Source organism: Plasmodium reichenowi, chromosome 9, assembly GCF_001601855.1.
Source record: "Plasmodium reichenowi strain SY57 chromosome 9, whole genome shotgun sequence".
In the NCBI taxonomy this organism is placed as follows: Eukaryota; Apicomplexa; class Aconoidasida; order Haemosporida; family Plasmodiidae; genus Plasmodium; species Plasmodium reichenowi.
In genome coordinates this window covers 381,154-399,449 of record NC_033654.1, presented here as the reverse complement: position 1 = coordinate 399,449, position 18,296 = coordinate 381,154, and the positions used below count along the sequence as shown (strand labels likewise).

General features: G+C 18.5%; 3 protein-coding genes across 3 annotated transcripts; 1 reads left to right on the top strand and 2 right to left on the bottom strand.

The window, feature by feature from the left end:
- Nucleotides 1–1,048: 1,048 nt before the first annotated feature.
- Nucleotides 1,049–4,678, top strand: PRSY57_0908500 (selenide water dikinase, putative; the record flags this gene model as incomplete). The annotated part of the gene is made up of 1 exon (XM_012907325.2): nt 1,049–4,678. The coding sequence occupies one exon, from the start codon at nt 1,049–1,051 to the stop codon at nt 4,676–4,678; it is 3,630 nt and encodes a 1,209-aa protein (XP_012762779.2).
- A 427-nt stretch (nt 4,679–5,105) lies between these two features.
- On the bottom strand, nt 5,106–6,404 carry PRSY57_0908400 (hypothetical protein; the record flags this gene model as incomplete). Its single annotated transcript, XM_012907324.2, has 1 exon — nt 5,106–6,404. The coding sequence occupies one exon, from the start codon at nt 6,402–6,404 to the stop codon at nt 5,106–5,108; it is 1,299 nt and encodes a 432-aa protein (XP_012762778.1).
- Nucleotides 6,405–8,254: 1,850 nt separating this feature from the next.
- PRSY57_0908300 (hypothetical protein) lies at nt 8,255–17,245 on the bottom strand (the record flags this gene model as incomplete). Its single annotated transcript, XM_012907323.2, has 1 exon — nt 8,255–17,245. The coding sequence occupies one exon, from the start codon at nt 17,243–17,245 to the stop codon at nt 8,255–8,257; it is 8,991 nt and encodes a 2,996-aa protein (XP_012762777.2).
- Nucleotides 17,246–18,296: the final 1,051 nt, after the last annotated feature.

Genomic DNA, 18,296 nt, shown 5'->3' with positions numbered 1-18,296 from the left:
TATTTTTTTTTTTTTTTTTTTTTTTTTTTTTTTTTTTTGTTATTAAAAGGGTTTATATGTGTATATGTATTTATATAAACCCGTTTGATTTATTTTTATATTCTTTCATTTTATAATAATAAAACAAAAAACAACTTTGATTATTTTATTCATATATATATATATATATATATATATATATATATATATACTTTAATTTATATAGTATAATTTTAATCTATTGATATTATTAAAATAAATAATATATTTAATTATATATTATTTTAAAAATCTATTGAACTATTTATAGTATATAGTTTTAATGCATAATATATATATATATATATATAATATCACACATTAATAATATATATATATATATATATATATATATATATATAATATATTCTCTTTTTTTAAAAGATACTCCGCCACATAAGTTAAAAAGAAATGCTTAAAAAAATATATTTATTAAAACGAAATTACATGATTTTTTTTTTTTTTTTTTCTTAACATATTACTCATATAAAAATTACATGTATAAATATTCTTTTTTTCCTCAACGCCCCCTTCATATATTAATTTAATTTTTTTTTTTTTTTTTTATGAATACAATAAAATAGTGGTTAATTTGTTATAATATTATTATATAATTTTTTTTATTCTTTTTAAAAATATTATTATCCACATATATATATATATATATATATATATATTAATTATCATTTATATGAGAAATAATCATTTAATTATAATAATTATAATTGTAAATATATATATGAATATATATATTGAAATATATATATTTAAATATATATGTTGAAATATACATATAAATGAATAGTTATATTTTTAATTTTTCATATATGACATATGGTTAAATATATATATATATATATATATATATATATATATATATATATATATATTTGTGTTGATACTTGTATTAGTATATAGTAGAAGAATCATATAATATTTACTATCATATATATATATATATATATATTTATATATATGTTATAGATATCATAATTACTTGTAGTATTTGAATAATATTTAAAGAATAACTATGAGGATATGTAAAAGAATCGACCCTGTGATTGATATTGTTATTGTAGGATTTGGAATGAGTAGTAAATGTTTTGTTGATATATTTTTATCGAAAAATGAATTAAAAGGTGTAAATATAACAATAATAAGTAAGAATACTTTTGTATTTTTAGATAGATATGTACAATGTATTGAAATATGTAAGGATACGTATATTGATATATATAAATATTGTAAAGAGAGGAACATTCTTTTTATTAACGAAGAAGTTGAAAGCATTGATTCGGATAAGAAAATTATAAAATTTAGTTCTGATAGAAATCATTTATGTTATGATTATTTATTATGTGATTTTGATTATAAGAGTTCTTATTTAATGAATAATAATGATTTAAGTCATATGAATATATATACATATAAGGATAAGAATTTATTTTTTTATTATACACATATAATATATTTATCTTTAATAAAATCACAAAATAATAAAATAACAGATAAAAAGGAATATATGAAATGGAAAACATTTTTTTCTAAAAATATACCTTTACAAAAATTTTATAATTTTTGTTCATATAATGATAAATATGTGGAAAATATTATAGACATTTATAATTTTTTTGATATTCTATTAAATAATAATATGCCATATTACGATTTTAAAATAGTTCAGGAAAAAGTCAAAATATTAAATGTTTTGAAGAATAAAAATCCTTTAATTAAAGAAATTGTAAAGAATGAAAATTATAATTTTCATTTATCTAGTATTGAAGAAAAGGATGAAACAAAGCAAACAAATGATACTAGTGATAATATATTCCAGCTCTTAATATTATGTGATGAAAATAATTATAATTTTGGAAAAAATTTATACTATGAAATTTTTGAAAATTTACATAAAATATCTATATCTGTTAAGATAATATATGTACACATAATAATAAATGAAGAAAAATGTAATAAAAAGGAAAATATAAATAATACAATAAGTAATAATAATAATAATAATAATAATAATATTAAAAATAATATTTATAATAATAGTAACGTTTATATTAATAATAATATGAAGTGTTCAAAGTTTTGTTCCTATTTTGTTCAGGTTCGTGAAATAAAACAAGTAAAAAAAAGAGAAGATAAACATATTATAGAATATATAGATATGAATAATAAATTAAGTACCATTTTTTTTGATGAATGTATAAATATAACTAATTTAAAATATCCATCATATATTTATAAATCTGGTTATGATATTGATAATAATAAAAATATTAATAATTTTTGTCAATATTATAAAGATGAATCATTATATTTTCTAAATCAAATAACAAATTATGATACTTATACCATATGTCAAAATGTCTACATTAATATTTATAATAATATACATAAAAAAGAATATATTAATATTGATCATGTAAAAGATCATATCTATATATATAATTGGAAACAAAAACATATAACTATTGAACATTTTTCAATTAATCATATATATGAATTATTAATAAATATTTATAACAAAATCGTTAAAATAATTAAATTTAATTTAATTTATATATATAAACATACTCTTACACAAAATAAAGTGAAACCCTTTTTAATCAATAAAAAATATCTTATAGATAATTATTTAAATGAAAAAAAAAAAAAAATAATAACTATAGAAAAAAAAAACAAATCTTCTTCTATTGATTTGTTCATAAATTTAATTATGTATATATATAACCAATTTTTATATTATATAACCCATTTTGAAAATATATTCTTCCATACCAAACAAGAAGAACATATTCTTAATACAACTAATAATAGTAAAATGAAAACTAACTGTAATATCAAAAATATAAACAACACTAATCAGAACACAGAATTATTACCTGCATATATGTATGACGAATATAAAAAAGAGTACGAAAACAGATTGATAATTAAAAAGAAAACTTCGTATAAACTCGTACAACATAATAATAATAATAATAATAGTATCGAATTAAATGAAGATAATAATAAAAATGATTATATCAAAGGAACAGATGATCCATTTGTTATTGTAGAATGTAATAATTTTGGAAAAGAAACTATCCTTCATACATCAGATAACAAAAAAGTACAATCATATATAAAAGAAAGTATCGACAAAATAATTAATAGAAATACATGTGGAGGATGTGGTTCAAAAGTTCCATCTAATGTATTATCTAATTCTTTAAAATCATTAGATATTTTTAATTCTCCAAATGTTTATTTAGGAGTTGAAGGAAGTGATGATTGTTGTATATTTGTTCATAGTAAATCCAAAAACACTGAACAAAGTCCTGCTCTTGTTCAGACAATCGATTTTTTTAAATCATTTATTGATGATGAATATATATTAGGATCAATAATAGCTATTCATTCATTGTCTGATATATATAGTATGGGGGGCACAGGGATATGTGCATTATGTGTTCTTATAGTGAAGGATAATATTGAAAGAAAATTACAACAAAGGTTAGAAAATGTTCTAACCGGATGTTGTCAAAAATTAAAGGAAGAAAGATGTGTGTTAAGTGGAGGACACACTTGTGCAGGTAATGAAAACTACGTGGGTTTGGCTGTTACTGGAAAGATAAAAAAAAGAAAAGAAAAAAAAATCCAACAAAAAAATGGTAATAAAAATATTATGAAATTTGAACAAGATAAAAGTGAAAATGAAGATAATTCACATGTAGAACAATTAATTAATCAGAATAATATAAATAATATACATAATATAAATAATATTGAATTTGAAGAAGATGAACATAAAATAAATAAAGAAACTAATTCATATTTTGAAAAACACCAAATGTTAAAGGAAAATTACCTTTTCTTACCCAAAGGTAATGGAGATATAAAAAATGGAGATGTCATTATTACAACAAAAATGTTTGGTTTCGGATTTATTATGGCAGCGCATATTATAAAAAAAGCAAAAGCTAGGTGGATATATAGTTGCCTTGATGAAATGTTAATATCTAATAGAAAAAGTGGTTTATATTTTCTTCAAAATAATGCCAAGGCATGTACAGATGTTACAGGGTTTGGTATATTAGGACATTTAAATGAAATGTTGAAATGTTCAAGAAAAGAAATTTATTTACAACATAAAAAAACAAATTATAAACACAATGATAATTTGGATCAAACTACAAAAGATGATTATAGTAAAAATCAAGATAAACAAATAAAACAAAAAAAAAAAAAAATTTTAAATATGTGTGATCAAAATAATAATAAGCTCAATATGTTGGGTGCAAAAATTAAACTTAATAATATTATTATAGCAGAAGGGGTACAAGAATGTATTGAAAATAATATATATTCATCTATGTATAAAAAAAATCATTATTTATGTAATAATATAATAAATCTAGATGAAGCACAATTATATAGCAAATATGGAATTCTTTTTGACCCTCAAACAAGTGGAGGATTAATGGCTATAGTTCAGAAGGAAAAAGCTACTCAAATATTGTCTGATTTGAAAAATATGGGATATCCTAATTCTTCAATTATAGGTGAAATAATAAATGTTCAATATGAAAAATTTAATAATAAATCTATACAAGATATATCATTATCTGATTATTTGGATACAACCGATTCTATATATGTAGAATTGTAAGCAAATATGTTTGTCAAAATAAAATAGAATAAAATAAATTAAAATAGAATAACGATTTTACAAATATATATATATATATATATATATATATATATATATATATATTGTTTTATTTCTTAAATTATTATTTGAGTTTTCAATTAAATATAATAGATAAGTGCATACATCTTATGGTGTATCCATTTTATATGAAGGTTTTTTTTTTTTTTTTTTTTTTTTTTCTTTTTATTTCCATGTAAANTGTATATATATATATATATATATATATATATATATATATATATATATATATATATATATATATATATATATATACATATTTATGTATAAAGGACATATTATATATATCACATTATATAATATGTACAAAAAAAAATGCTTAATATAATTTTCTGTCTATTAATTTATTTATATACTCGATTTAATTTCAAATTGATTCATATTGATCCAGATTTAATTCGTTTTTTAATCTATCTTCTATTTCATCTTTTCTATTAAGAAGCTGTAATTTTTGCATTTTTACTTTTAAAATATTCATTTTGAAAAGTACGCATAAATATGTTAATGAAAAGATAAGAGGAAGAAAAACTACGATAAAGATAATTAAGAATATTAAAATAATAGAATCTGTTGTATTAATATAAAAGTGTGCATTAATAATTTGCATACCTTCAAAATCATTTTCATCTGAATATAAACATATAATATAACTTTCATTAGTTTGTAATTCATCTTTTTTTAAAAAAGGGATATAATAATTTTGTATATTTTTATTTGAAAATGAATATTGTACCATATTTTGTATAATATTATCTTTATTTTTTTTTTTTATTTTATGTAAGGGTCCAGATCCTAATACTGAATAATCCCAGAAAGGCGGACATTTCATTTTATTAGGAGGTGAATCTCTTGGTATCCTAACAAATACAACACGATTATATGAAGTAATATAATTTCCTTTTATTGATAAATTATAATCCCAATTATTTGTTAAAAATGATTTCGTATATATAATATCGAATTGATCTTTATTCCTATTAATATTTATTGGATATGAATTAAATATTAATTTTCCTAAATATGTTGGTGTTTCATAATTTGATTTATAACAAATATGTAAATCTAAAATTGGTTTTTCTTCTTTTGATTTCATTTTATCATTTGCAAAATATATTATATTATTTTCTGTATTAACAATAACTGGTATACTATATGAAGAAAACAATTTCTCTAAATATTTTTGTGATATTTCTATATATAAATATAAATTTTTTATTGAATAATTGTTATCATTATAACATACATTATATATATTTCCAGACGTGAAAAAATCTTTTGTACATTTTTTTTCTTTTTCTTTTTTGAAATATTTTTGTAATACAAACGCTAAACATATTTCATTATTTTTCTCTTTTGGATAATCTGACCAGTCACCAATTATTTTCATATATGTTTTTTTTTTTGGTAAAAATAATATCTTGTCAACTTCTCTATCTTTATCAATTTGAACTGTCACAATTAAATCTTGTAACATACCCTTCGCGACATGTTTATATAAATATTTACTATCTATTTTATGTGAGTTATCGTAATATTTTATTTTTGTTACATCCTGCGGATATTTTATTTTCTCAAACTCTTCACCTAAGCATTGCGTAAACAAATTAATATAACAAGAAGTTAAAACAGAAAAAAGAAAAAAAAAGCCATTTCGCAGAAAAATCATGCTAAATAAAATATTTCTTTCATTAGAATTTAAAAAGATAAAAAAAAAGTATATAATTTTTTTGTTATATATATATATATATATATATTATATATTTGTATTATATATACAGAAATCAATATAAATTTATCTTATAAAAAATATATGCATTTTTTTGGGAATTATAATATCATCATAATTATATTAATTAAACAAATATATAGTTATTTAATATTATCAATCCTATTTAATTTAATATATTTTTTTTTTTTTTTTTTTTTTTTTTTTTTTCCCCTTTACATAATAATGTTCATGACGAAAATGCAAAAAATCTTTTTACAAATATTTTACATATATAAATTTGAGATGTTTTAAATATAGATATATTATATATATATATATAATATAATTAATATAATATATTTTTCTCAAGAACTGGATAACAATATATAATTTGAATAAAATAATATATTTTTTTATTAATATAATAATAAATATATAAGTTTACCTATACATATGAAAACTAACATATTATATAAAGAAGAAATACTGTACTTTTATATTTATATTAAACCATTTCACTTTAATACATTATACATATATATAATAATATATATATATTATAAAAATTTAATATTTTTTTATTTTTTCTATTTTTTTTGTATTATTTTTATAAAATATTAAGGATATATATAATAATAAAAATATTTTTAATTATATAAATATATATATATATATATATTATATTTATATAATTATTCTTATTAATTTATACAAATTCATAAACCATAGGAAAAAAATACAGTGCAATTTTTATATAAATAAGTATATCATTTAATAAATATACTTTTATTACTTGTAGAAAATAATAATTATGATAAATTTATTTATTTTTGTGTGAAGTATAATTTTCCTTAGAGTTACTTTGATAATTATAATATAATACAACAAAAATTAAAATGTATATTTATTTATATATACTTCTAAATGTACATTATGTTGTACAGTCGAAATTTTTTTTACGTGACTAAATTAAAAAAAAAGTTATTTTACGTATATACTCTATTTATCTTCTTTCTTTTTATTGTTCTTTGTATAGTAGTTGATGAAAAAGTTAAAAATAGAAAAGGTGTAGGTCGCGTTTTTTATATTCATAGATAAATATTTACCCAAAACAATCTTTTAATGAATTATGAAACATTCTATATATAGAACAAAAAAATATATATAAATAAATAAATATATATATATATATATATATATAAATTTATATATATTTAATTTATATTCTTATCTTTTTTTTTTTTTTTTTAATATTTTACATAAAAATATTTATATACACAGTATGTGCACAACATTAAAAAAAATGAATTAAAATAAGAAAAAGAAAGTGTGTTTGATAAACCTTTTTTTTACCATATTAAAGGGATTAATATATATATATAGATTTTTATTAGTTTCTCATTTAATTTAAATATATAAAAAATGCAAGTTCAATATAAGATGGACCAAAAAATAAAACAATGATATATATCTATATATATGTATATAACATATATACATATATGTATGATAAATACATTATATAGCTATCTATTTAGAAATAAAAGTTATGCCTGTTCAAAATTTACTATATTGAACATAAGAACATATATAAAATATGAACTTATCGAAGATACAATATATTGTTATACATTTATGATAAGTTAATATTTCAAATATTTCCTCATTTTTGTATTTAATAAAAGTTATAATATAAATATATACAAAAAAAAATATACATATATAAATATATAGGTTTCTTAATATTATATATATATATATATATATATATAATATTTTTTTTTCTTCCATTATGGTAATATAAGAATTCATAGATGATCGATATTACCATTTTTATGACTTGTCTCTTTTACATCCAAGAAATATTTAAACACACAATTTTTTTCATTCTTTGAATGCCTAAGTACATATAAAATATTTTTGTCTGCCATAATATTTACGTCTGGCATAAATAATTGAAACTCTTTTAAGAATTCCTTTTCATGATTTGTTATTTCAATAGATAGACAATCACAATACATATTTAGGAAATCCTTTCTTAATTTAAATTCTTCTAATTCTAATATTTCCAAATTGTTTTGAGTTTTTTGTTCATAATTACCTATAGCACTAATTTCATTAAGTAAGAATTTATGATGTAATACTTTGGACAAGAGTTTTAATTCTCCTTTGGTGAGTTTTATACATTTCTTTATTTTTCTTTTTATTTTTACAATTCGATCTTTACTCTTTTGATTGAGCATTTTATATTTTATGTTATCTTCTAAATCACAACAATCGTGTAGTAATTGTGGATTTTCATTAACTGTCTCTTTTATAAATGTATTTTTACCTTTTATATCTCCATAGGTATTATTATTATTATTATTATCATTATTATCATCTTTTTGTATAATATAACTATCTTCATATTGTTCTCTTTTTAAATGCTTACTTCCCAAGTATCCGATATGGTTATATGTTGTAGTAGTTATATCTTCTTTTTTTAAACGTATATTATTAAAATAATTATTATCTTTTTTGTCATCACAATTTCTTGGGAATTTCATATTAGATGTTTTATTTTCACTTGATTCATATTTTATTTTCATTCCCTTATTTTCATAATGTGTGTTTTTATTAGGTTTTTCTTTATATATCATGCAACATCTTTTTTCTACTAACTCTTCTAATTCTTCATCATCTTCTTCCATTTTTATATTTGACCTTTCCTTATTTTTTTTACATGATTGTTCTTCTTCATACATATCTAATAAATCTTTATATAATTCTTCATCATCTTGTGTGTTATCTTCATCTATTTGTGTACGTGAATAATTTTCATCTTCATAGGAGTTATTATATTTTAATTCGTCATTATCATTAATAGAATTTCTATTATATTTATCATTTTCATCATCACATTGGTTTATATACACATTAGTTATTTTTTTATTTTCTTTTGATTCATTACATTTCTGTTTTTCCATATTTATTTCCTGTTTATTTTCATCAGTATATATTCCTTTCTTTTTATCTTCTACTTCATCTTTGAGTTCTTCACATTCTTTATACATATCTTCATCATCTTGTTGTTCATCCGTTACATTTTCATCTATTACTTCTTTTTGACCTTGTTCCGCATTATTATTTTGATAATTCTCGTTCTTATTATCAATATCTTTGTTATTTTTATTTCCATTATGATTTCCTACATAATTGTCTATATCACAAACATAATCATCCTCAATATAATATTCTTCTTTATCACATTCATCAATTTCTTTATCACATTTCTCATCATACTCATCATTTTCGTCATATTCATCATCATCATCTTCGTCATATTTACCATCATCATCTTCATCATCATTTTCATCATCATCTTCATCATCATCTTCATCATATTCATCATCATCTTCATCATAATCTTCGTCATATTTATCATCTTGTTCTTCATGTTCATCCTCCATTTCTACAAGATACATACCCTTTTGTTCACTATTTTTTATTTTATCAAAAAGAACTTGATTCTTCTGACCTTGTGTGTCATGTTCATATTTTTCTTCTTTTTTGTTATCAGGCAAATCATCTTTTTCATTATTTTCGCCATAATTTTGTAGTTCTTTTTCTTCTCTTATATTACCATCCTTATGTTTTACTTTCAGTTCATTAAGTTTGTGTTTTTTCTTATTAATTCCTATAATTTGTTCAATTAATTTTTGTTGTTCATCTTCGTAATTATCGTTTTCGTTTTCATAAAAATCTCGAGTTTCATCTTCATTATTATTTGAAATATCTGGATATACCAAATTCCATTTTCTATTACTTTCGTTTTCATCATATTTTTCTGTCTTTCCTCTTGGAATATTTATATTTTTTTTTTCCATATTATAATTTATTTTTCCATCATTCTTCTTTTCATATTCAGACAAATTACCAGAATTATCTCCATCCATTAATGTTGCGTTACGTTTTTCGGACAATTGTTTTTCTGACAATTGTTTTTCTGACGTGAAGTTGTTATTTTCTTCTTCCTCCTTGTTTTTTCTATAATTACTAAATTTACGTTTTAAATAATCCAACTGGCTATTAAAATAATTTTTTTTTTTGTTTCTATCATTAATTGATTGATTATTAGTGTTAGGATCGTTATGCGATTCGCTAATTTTTTCCTTGCACATATTATTATTATTATTATTATTATTATTATTATTATTATTATCATCATCATTATCATTATCATTATCATCATCATTATTATTATCATCATTATTGTTGTCATTTTTTATTTTTAATACATCCGTTTGAACTTTATTATTTCCCTTTCCTACCTCCATTTCTACATAAGTACAATATTGATCGCTGGATAAATAATAACAATATTGTACTTTTTCCTGTTGAATATTTTTTGGTATATCATTGCAATTCTTTGAATTGTTATTTATCTCATCAGGAAGGAGATCACAATCTTTCATTTTATTTACCTCATTATTATTATTTTCTATAATTTCTATATTTGCTTTATTTGTTGTATTTTCCCTATTTTCCTTATTTCCACTATTATTATTATTATGTTTTTTTTTTTTTTTTTTTTTTTTAAATATTTCCATAAAATTTATATGGTCAGCATTATTTTCAACGAAGAAATTTTTTATGAATTCTTTATTTTCCTCAGAGTGCATTTTTTCTTCTAATAAATAATTGATACACATTTTTGTATTATATACATTATATGTAGATTTATCAGAATATAAATCATATATATGTGTATTCATCATTTTTAGATTTAATACATGATGTTGATCGCTATCATCCGATAGATATTCGCTTTCATTTTGATCTTTTCTTAGCTTTTCCATTATACAATTGATTGCATATTTTCTTCTTTCTAATTCTAAGATATTTTTTATAATATTTTCATCTTTGTTATCTAAATCAATACTGTTGGTAATAAAATTATCTAAATCAAAATCTTCGAAAGAAAATTTTTTATTAAATACTGGTTGATTAGTATTATAGTTTTCATCATTTACATTTCCTAACCTTATTTTTTTGGAAAGCATATTTTGAATTTCTGTAATTTTTTCCATTTCAGTTTTGTTATTATGACAAAAATAGTAATTATTATAATTATTACTATTGTTATTGTTATTATTATTATTATTATTGTTGTAATTTTTATTGTTTTCTTTGTGTCTGTAATAATTTTCATTGACATATTGGTGGTGGTGTTCCTCTTCGTCATCTTCTTCTATGTCTAGATATTCTTCATCATCATTATTTTCTTGGTCTTGATGATAATTCGTACTATTCCTATTTCTTCTACTCAAATTATTATATAACATATATGGAGTGTTATTATCATTAAATTGATGATCATATATTAATTTATTTTCATCATGTAAATAATGAGAATGTATTGAATTTGTCCTATTTTTAATAAAATCATTTGTATTAAAGATAAATTGTTCTTGATCATGAATATATATATTACTTTTACCTCTAGTTTTTTTTTTCTTTCGTTTTTCTTGAATATCGTATTTATAAATATAATCATTTTTATTGTACCTTGTAATGTTCTCTTTTTCTTGTAAATGATGAAGAAAATTTTTCTGTACATAATAATCATATGAACGATTATGATATTTATTTGACGATAATTCCAAAGCATTTATATATGCAATATTTTTATTCAATTTTTCTAATAACAATTTGTTTCTGGGTGTACATTCTTTATCAATATCAAGTACAAAATCATAATTTTCCACTTTTTTTTTTTTTTTTTTTTGTAATTGTAATATATTATTATCATATATAACATATTTATTATCATATATTTTATCCACATCAATAATATAATCAATTATTTTTTCCTTATTAATCTCATTATTTTTATCTAATTCATTTTTAATGACATTTTTTTTTATATATTTGTGTTTTTCTTCTTCTTCTTCTTCATTATCGTAACAATTAAAAAGTACAGAATTTTTGTTTTTCTTCATTATTGTATTATTTTGATCAAAATCCATATTATTATATGATATAACACTATTTTTATGATGTAAATCATTCGATACATTATTACTATTACTATTAATATTAATATTATTATTATTATTATTATTATATATAATAAATTTATTTTTCTTCAATTTATCAAAATCTGTTATATGGTCAAAATTTGTTTCCTTATTTTTATCAATTTGAATACTTCGTCCAATTTGTAATTGATTATTTTTTTGAAAAAATGAATGATTTATTTCATTATTCTTAAAATTTCTAACATTATTAAATTTGTTCATCCCATGCAAGTTATTTTTCTTTGATATATATAAATTATTATTTTTATAAAAAGGTGAACTTTTATTAAATTCAGGAAAATAATAATTATTTGATATAATATTTCTTGAATTATCATCAATTATTTTCCTTTTATAATTTATTTCATTATTTTTTTTTATTATTTCAATTTTTTTACTTACACTGAATTTTTGTCTATTTAATGATAAATATTCTCCAACATTCCTTTCATCTTTATGTATATGAATTTTATAATTACAATATTCTTCAATTAAACTGTTTTTATTCAAATTATTTTTATTATTTTTATTATTATCAATATTATCAATATTATCAATTTTATCAATATTATCAATATTTTCAATTTTATCAAAATTATCAATTTTATCAATATTATCAAAATTATCAATTTTATCAATATTATCAATAATATCAAAATTATCAATATTATCAATATTATCAATATTATCAATATTATCAAAATTATCAATATTATCAAAATTGTTTATATTTTTATTATCACAATTATTTATATTATGATTAACATAATTATTTATATTATTATTATTACAATTATTTTTATTGTTATTTTCAGTATTATTATTTTTATTGTTATTTTCAGTATTATTATTTTTTTCGTAACATATCATATTCACCTTTTGTTCATTTGTGGTCTGGTGTTTCTCTTTATATGATAAGCGGGTGCCTTTATATAATTTGTTCATATCATAAGAAATTTTAGTTGCATGATAATTACTATTATTTTGGTCACTAAAAATATTGACCATATTATCATCTTTAAAATGGTTAAAAAAATTTTCAATATTATTAAAATTATTATTATCATTATTATTATTATCATTATTATTATTATCATTATTATCATTATTATTATTATTATTATCATTATTATTATTATTATTATTATTATCATTATTATCATTATTATTATTATTATTATCATTATTATTATCATTATTATCATTATTATCATTATTATTTTTTTTTTTTTGATTATCTATTAATTTCATATTGAGATAATTTTCCTCTGGACAATTTTCATAAAATATATTTTGGAATTTTTTTTTTTTGTCATTTTTCAAAAATTCCAAATTTCTATTTTTAAAGATATATTCATTATTTTTAAATATATTTTCATTATTTTTGAAAATATTTTCATTATTTTTAATAAGATTTTCATTATTTTTAAAAATATTTTCATTATTTTTAAACAAACTTTCATTATTTTTAAAAAGAAGTTCATTATTTTTCAAAAGATTTTTACTATTTTTAAATATATATTCGTCATTTTTAAAACATTCTTTATTATGTACATATTTTCCATTTTGATTAATTTCCCCTTGGAATAAATCATTGTACATCACATTTTCACAATTTTTATGATTTTCATAATTTTCATAATTATCATAATTATCATAATTTTCATAATTATCATAATTTTCATAATTATCATAATTTTCATAATTTTTATAATTTTCATAATTTTTATAATTTTCATTATTTTCATTATTTTTATTATTCGAAAGTTTAGAAGGTCTTTTTTTTTCGTCATTTACTATTAAATTAAAATTAAAATTTTCTTCCTTCAAAGAATAGTTATTACTATTATCATTATTATTATTATCAGAAAGAACAAAATTGTCATATTTTGATAATGTGTGTGACATATTATGATCCTTACAAATATTACCATTTCCATTATATTTATTATATTCATTACTACAATCTTTATAATGTTGTGTATCACAATGATAATCCCTATTATTATTATCACAATTATTATTATTATTATTATTATTATTATATATATTGTTAATCCTTCCATTTTTATGTATTGATTTATTTATATTATAAGAACGCTCATTGCCCTTTTGAACTAATCTATTAAATTTTCGTTTTGCTACTCTAGAATAATATTCTAACATGGACCTTTTTTCATGTTCATTATATAACATATCATGATTATAACCATTATATTTCATATGTCCTTTTTTCAAATTATCACACGAATGTTTACAAATGCTTTTTTTAATATGCAAACTATTTATATCGTCACTATATTTTCTATGAATGCTATTCAAATTATAACTAGAATAATTTAAATTATCATTTTTTAAATCTAATAATTTCTTTACATCATTATTAAAAATATCTTTTTTCTTATTACATGCACAAATCATTTGGCGATTATCATAAAATAATTTATCTGATTTATCATTTATTTTTTGGCATTCTATATTATTTAAATTATTTTTAAACCCTTCATTTTTTAAGCCATGGGATACAAAATTATTACTATTTAACGATACATGATTATTTAAATAATTATTATCACGATTATTATTATTATTATTATTATTATTATGATCATCATCATGATCATCATCATCACTTTTTTCGTCATCAAATATACTCAATTTTGTCTCATCCTTCAGAATATTATTATTCATATGCATAAACAAAAATTTGGATATTTGTTCATCAGTATATGGATATTCCGATATATGAGAATTATTTAACATGTTCTTTGAAGAAAATCTTTTATTACGTTCATTTAAATCATTTTTATATGTAGAATAATTATTTTTATTCTCATGATTATAATGATAATTAGCATCTATCATATATTTATTTTGCTCATAACTACAAGTATTATTATAGTTATTCAAATATTTTTCCTCTCTTTCATAAAACATATTATGTATATTTTCATTTACATTATTCATACCATTATCAACACTATAAAAATATTCACTTTGATAATTTATATTATTATATATATAATTATTACTACTGGTACAATTATAATCACTCATAAATTTTTCTTCCTCAATATCTTTATTATTATTCATTTTATATATATTTGTAAATTTTTTATGATAATTTACATGTGATTCATTATTATTACAATATTTATTTTCCATTTTCCATTTATTTTCATGATATATACTACATTTATCTGAATTTTTCATATTTTCTTCTTCATCTATTGTAGTACTAACCATATGATTATAAGAATCTATTGAATTTTTTAATTTCATTTTATGATAATTCATTTCATTTCTGTCACTATATTCATTAGGTTCATTTGTAGAATAACATGAGTTTATCTTATGTATTTCTTTATCTGTAGGATATGATATATCTGCTTTTGTTTTTCCTTGATTTGTATATTTATCATCTTCTACATTATTACTTGATATAAATTTCGATATTTTTGAAAAAAAATTTTTTAATAAAAATTTTTCATAAGAATATGTTTTATCATCATACGTTTTATTCTTTTCAGAATTGGATATATTTTCATTGTTAGTTTTTTCTAATGTATCATTTGATATTAATTCCTTTTCTAATATATTCTTTGATAATTCATCATTTTCTAATATATCTCCTTTTAATGATTTTCTGTCTAATATGTTTTCATTTAATGGTTTCCTTTCTAACCTGTCCTCTTTTAATATATCTCTTTCTGATATGTCCATTTTTATTTCATCCTTACCAGATACTCCGGATTTTAACATGTCCTTATCCATTTTCTCCTTTTCTAATTTTTGCAGTGAATGATGATTTTCTTCATTTTGAATATTTTCATTACTCCTTTGATCTTTCTCTATACATAACATTATTTTTTTTTCCTTTTCCTTTTCTATGGGTGAGTTGATACCAAAAAGATCATAATCATTAAAATTATCATAACTATTTTCATAACTTTTATTACATAAGTATAAATTTTCCTGTTCTTCATCACATTTTTTATAATTGGACGGTATATGAGTAATTATATCATCTGTACAACTAATGTTTGTATATTCGTCATACATGAAAATGGATTTATTAAAATTTTCATTTCTTAAATTATATTTTATATTATTATTATTATTATTATAACAATCTTCATTTCTTTTTTCTTGATTTTCCAATTCTTTTTTTTCTTCATCGTTTGAAGACTTATTTGAAATTACAAATGCATTTGTATTATTATTCATTTCTTGAATATTACGTGATTCATCAAATGCTTTTTTCTTTTTATTTATAAAATCTCTTAATTCTAGTTTTCCTTTATTATATTGAAGTAAATCATTACTTACATTATGGTTATCATTAAAAATGGGTTCAACAAATAAGGGTGTATTTAATATATATTCGTTAGTTATGTGTTTATTAGATGAGTATTTATTAGATAAGAGTTTATCTGATATAATATCATTCGTTAATATGTCATTAGTTAAAATATCATTAGTTAACACATCATTAGTTAAAATATCATTAGTTAAAATATCATTAGTTAAAATACCGCTTGATTTGATACCACTTGATTTGATATCATTTGACATTAGGCTACTTGAAATGGGTTCATTTAATGTGGAATCTTTTTCATTAGTCAGTAACTTATCAGACGATTTGTCATTTTTATTTCTTTTAGCATATTTTGAATAAAATGATCCAAAAAAATTAAAATTCTTCTTTCTTATTTCAGTTTTGGGAGAATTATGCATAATTATAAAAAAGAAGATATTAACAAAAAAAAAAAAAAAAAATTCCAAAAAAACAAAACAAATGATAAAAACATATATATATATATATATATATATATATATATATATGTATATGTATTCAATTTAAGTAAAACAAAATTTACTTTGGTACATATAAATAAATATATATATATATATATATATATATATATATATTTATTTATTTATATATATATTTATATTTATTTATTTATTTTCTTTTTTTTGTATTTCTTTTATTTTTCTCTTATCACATATATATTTTTCAACATCCTTTTTGTACTTTAAATAAAAGCTATTCATGTACCATATGACATATTTTATATAAATGAATAATGTTAAAAATAAATAAATATAAAAATAACACATATAAACAAAGATAATTATTATAACAAAATTATGCGAAAAAAAATATTAAAAAAAAAAAAAAAAAAATACAATAAAAACAAAAAACAATATACTTATAAAAATTTATATTTTATTATTATATGTAAAAAAAAAAAAAATAAAAAAATATAATAAAATACCTTTTTAGCTTAATGCTTATATATAATAAGGTTTTATAAAACATATTTCGCTTATTTCGTTCTATTACATATTTTTTTTATTTATTCCACATAAAAAATAATATAAATATAAATGTATATATAAAGCATTAAGAAATAATATAATAAATATATTAAATTATAAGAATTTAATCTTAATATATATATTTTTTTTATATTAAAAAAAATAAAATAAAATAAATACATAAATAATAAATATAAATTAACATATTTCTTAGTGCATTTTGATATTACACATTATTTTTTATTATTTTATTATTATTTTTTTTTTTTATAAGTCTCTTAATGTAAAAAGTTATAATTATAATAATATATATTTAGCTTGAATCTATTATAAAATATAAAAAGGTTCAAAAAAAAAAAAAAAAAAAAAAAAAATTGTGTTAATTGACATATAAATGTGCTTAATAAATAAATTGGTTTATTTTCCGAATTCATTTATGGATACATTTTATAAAATATATATA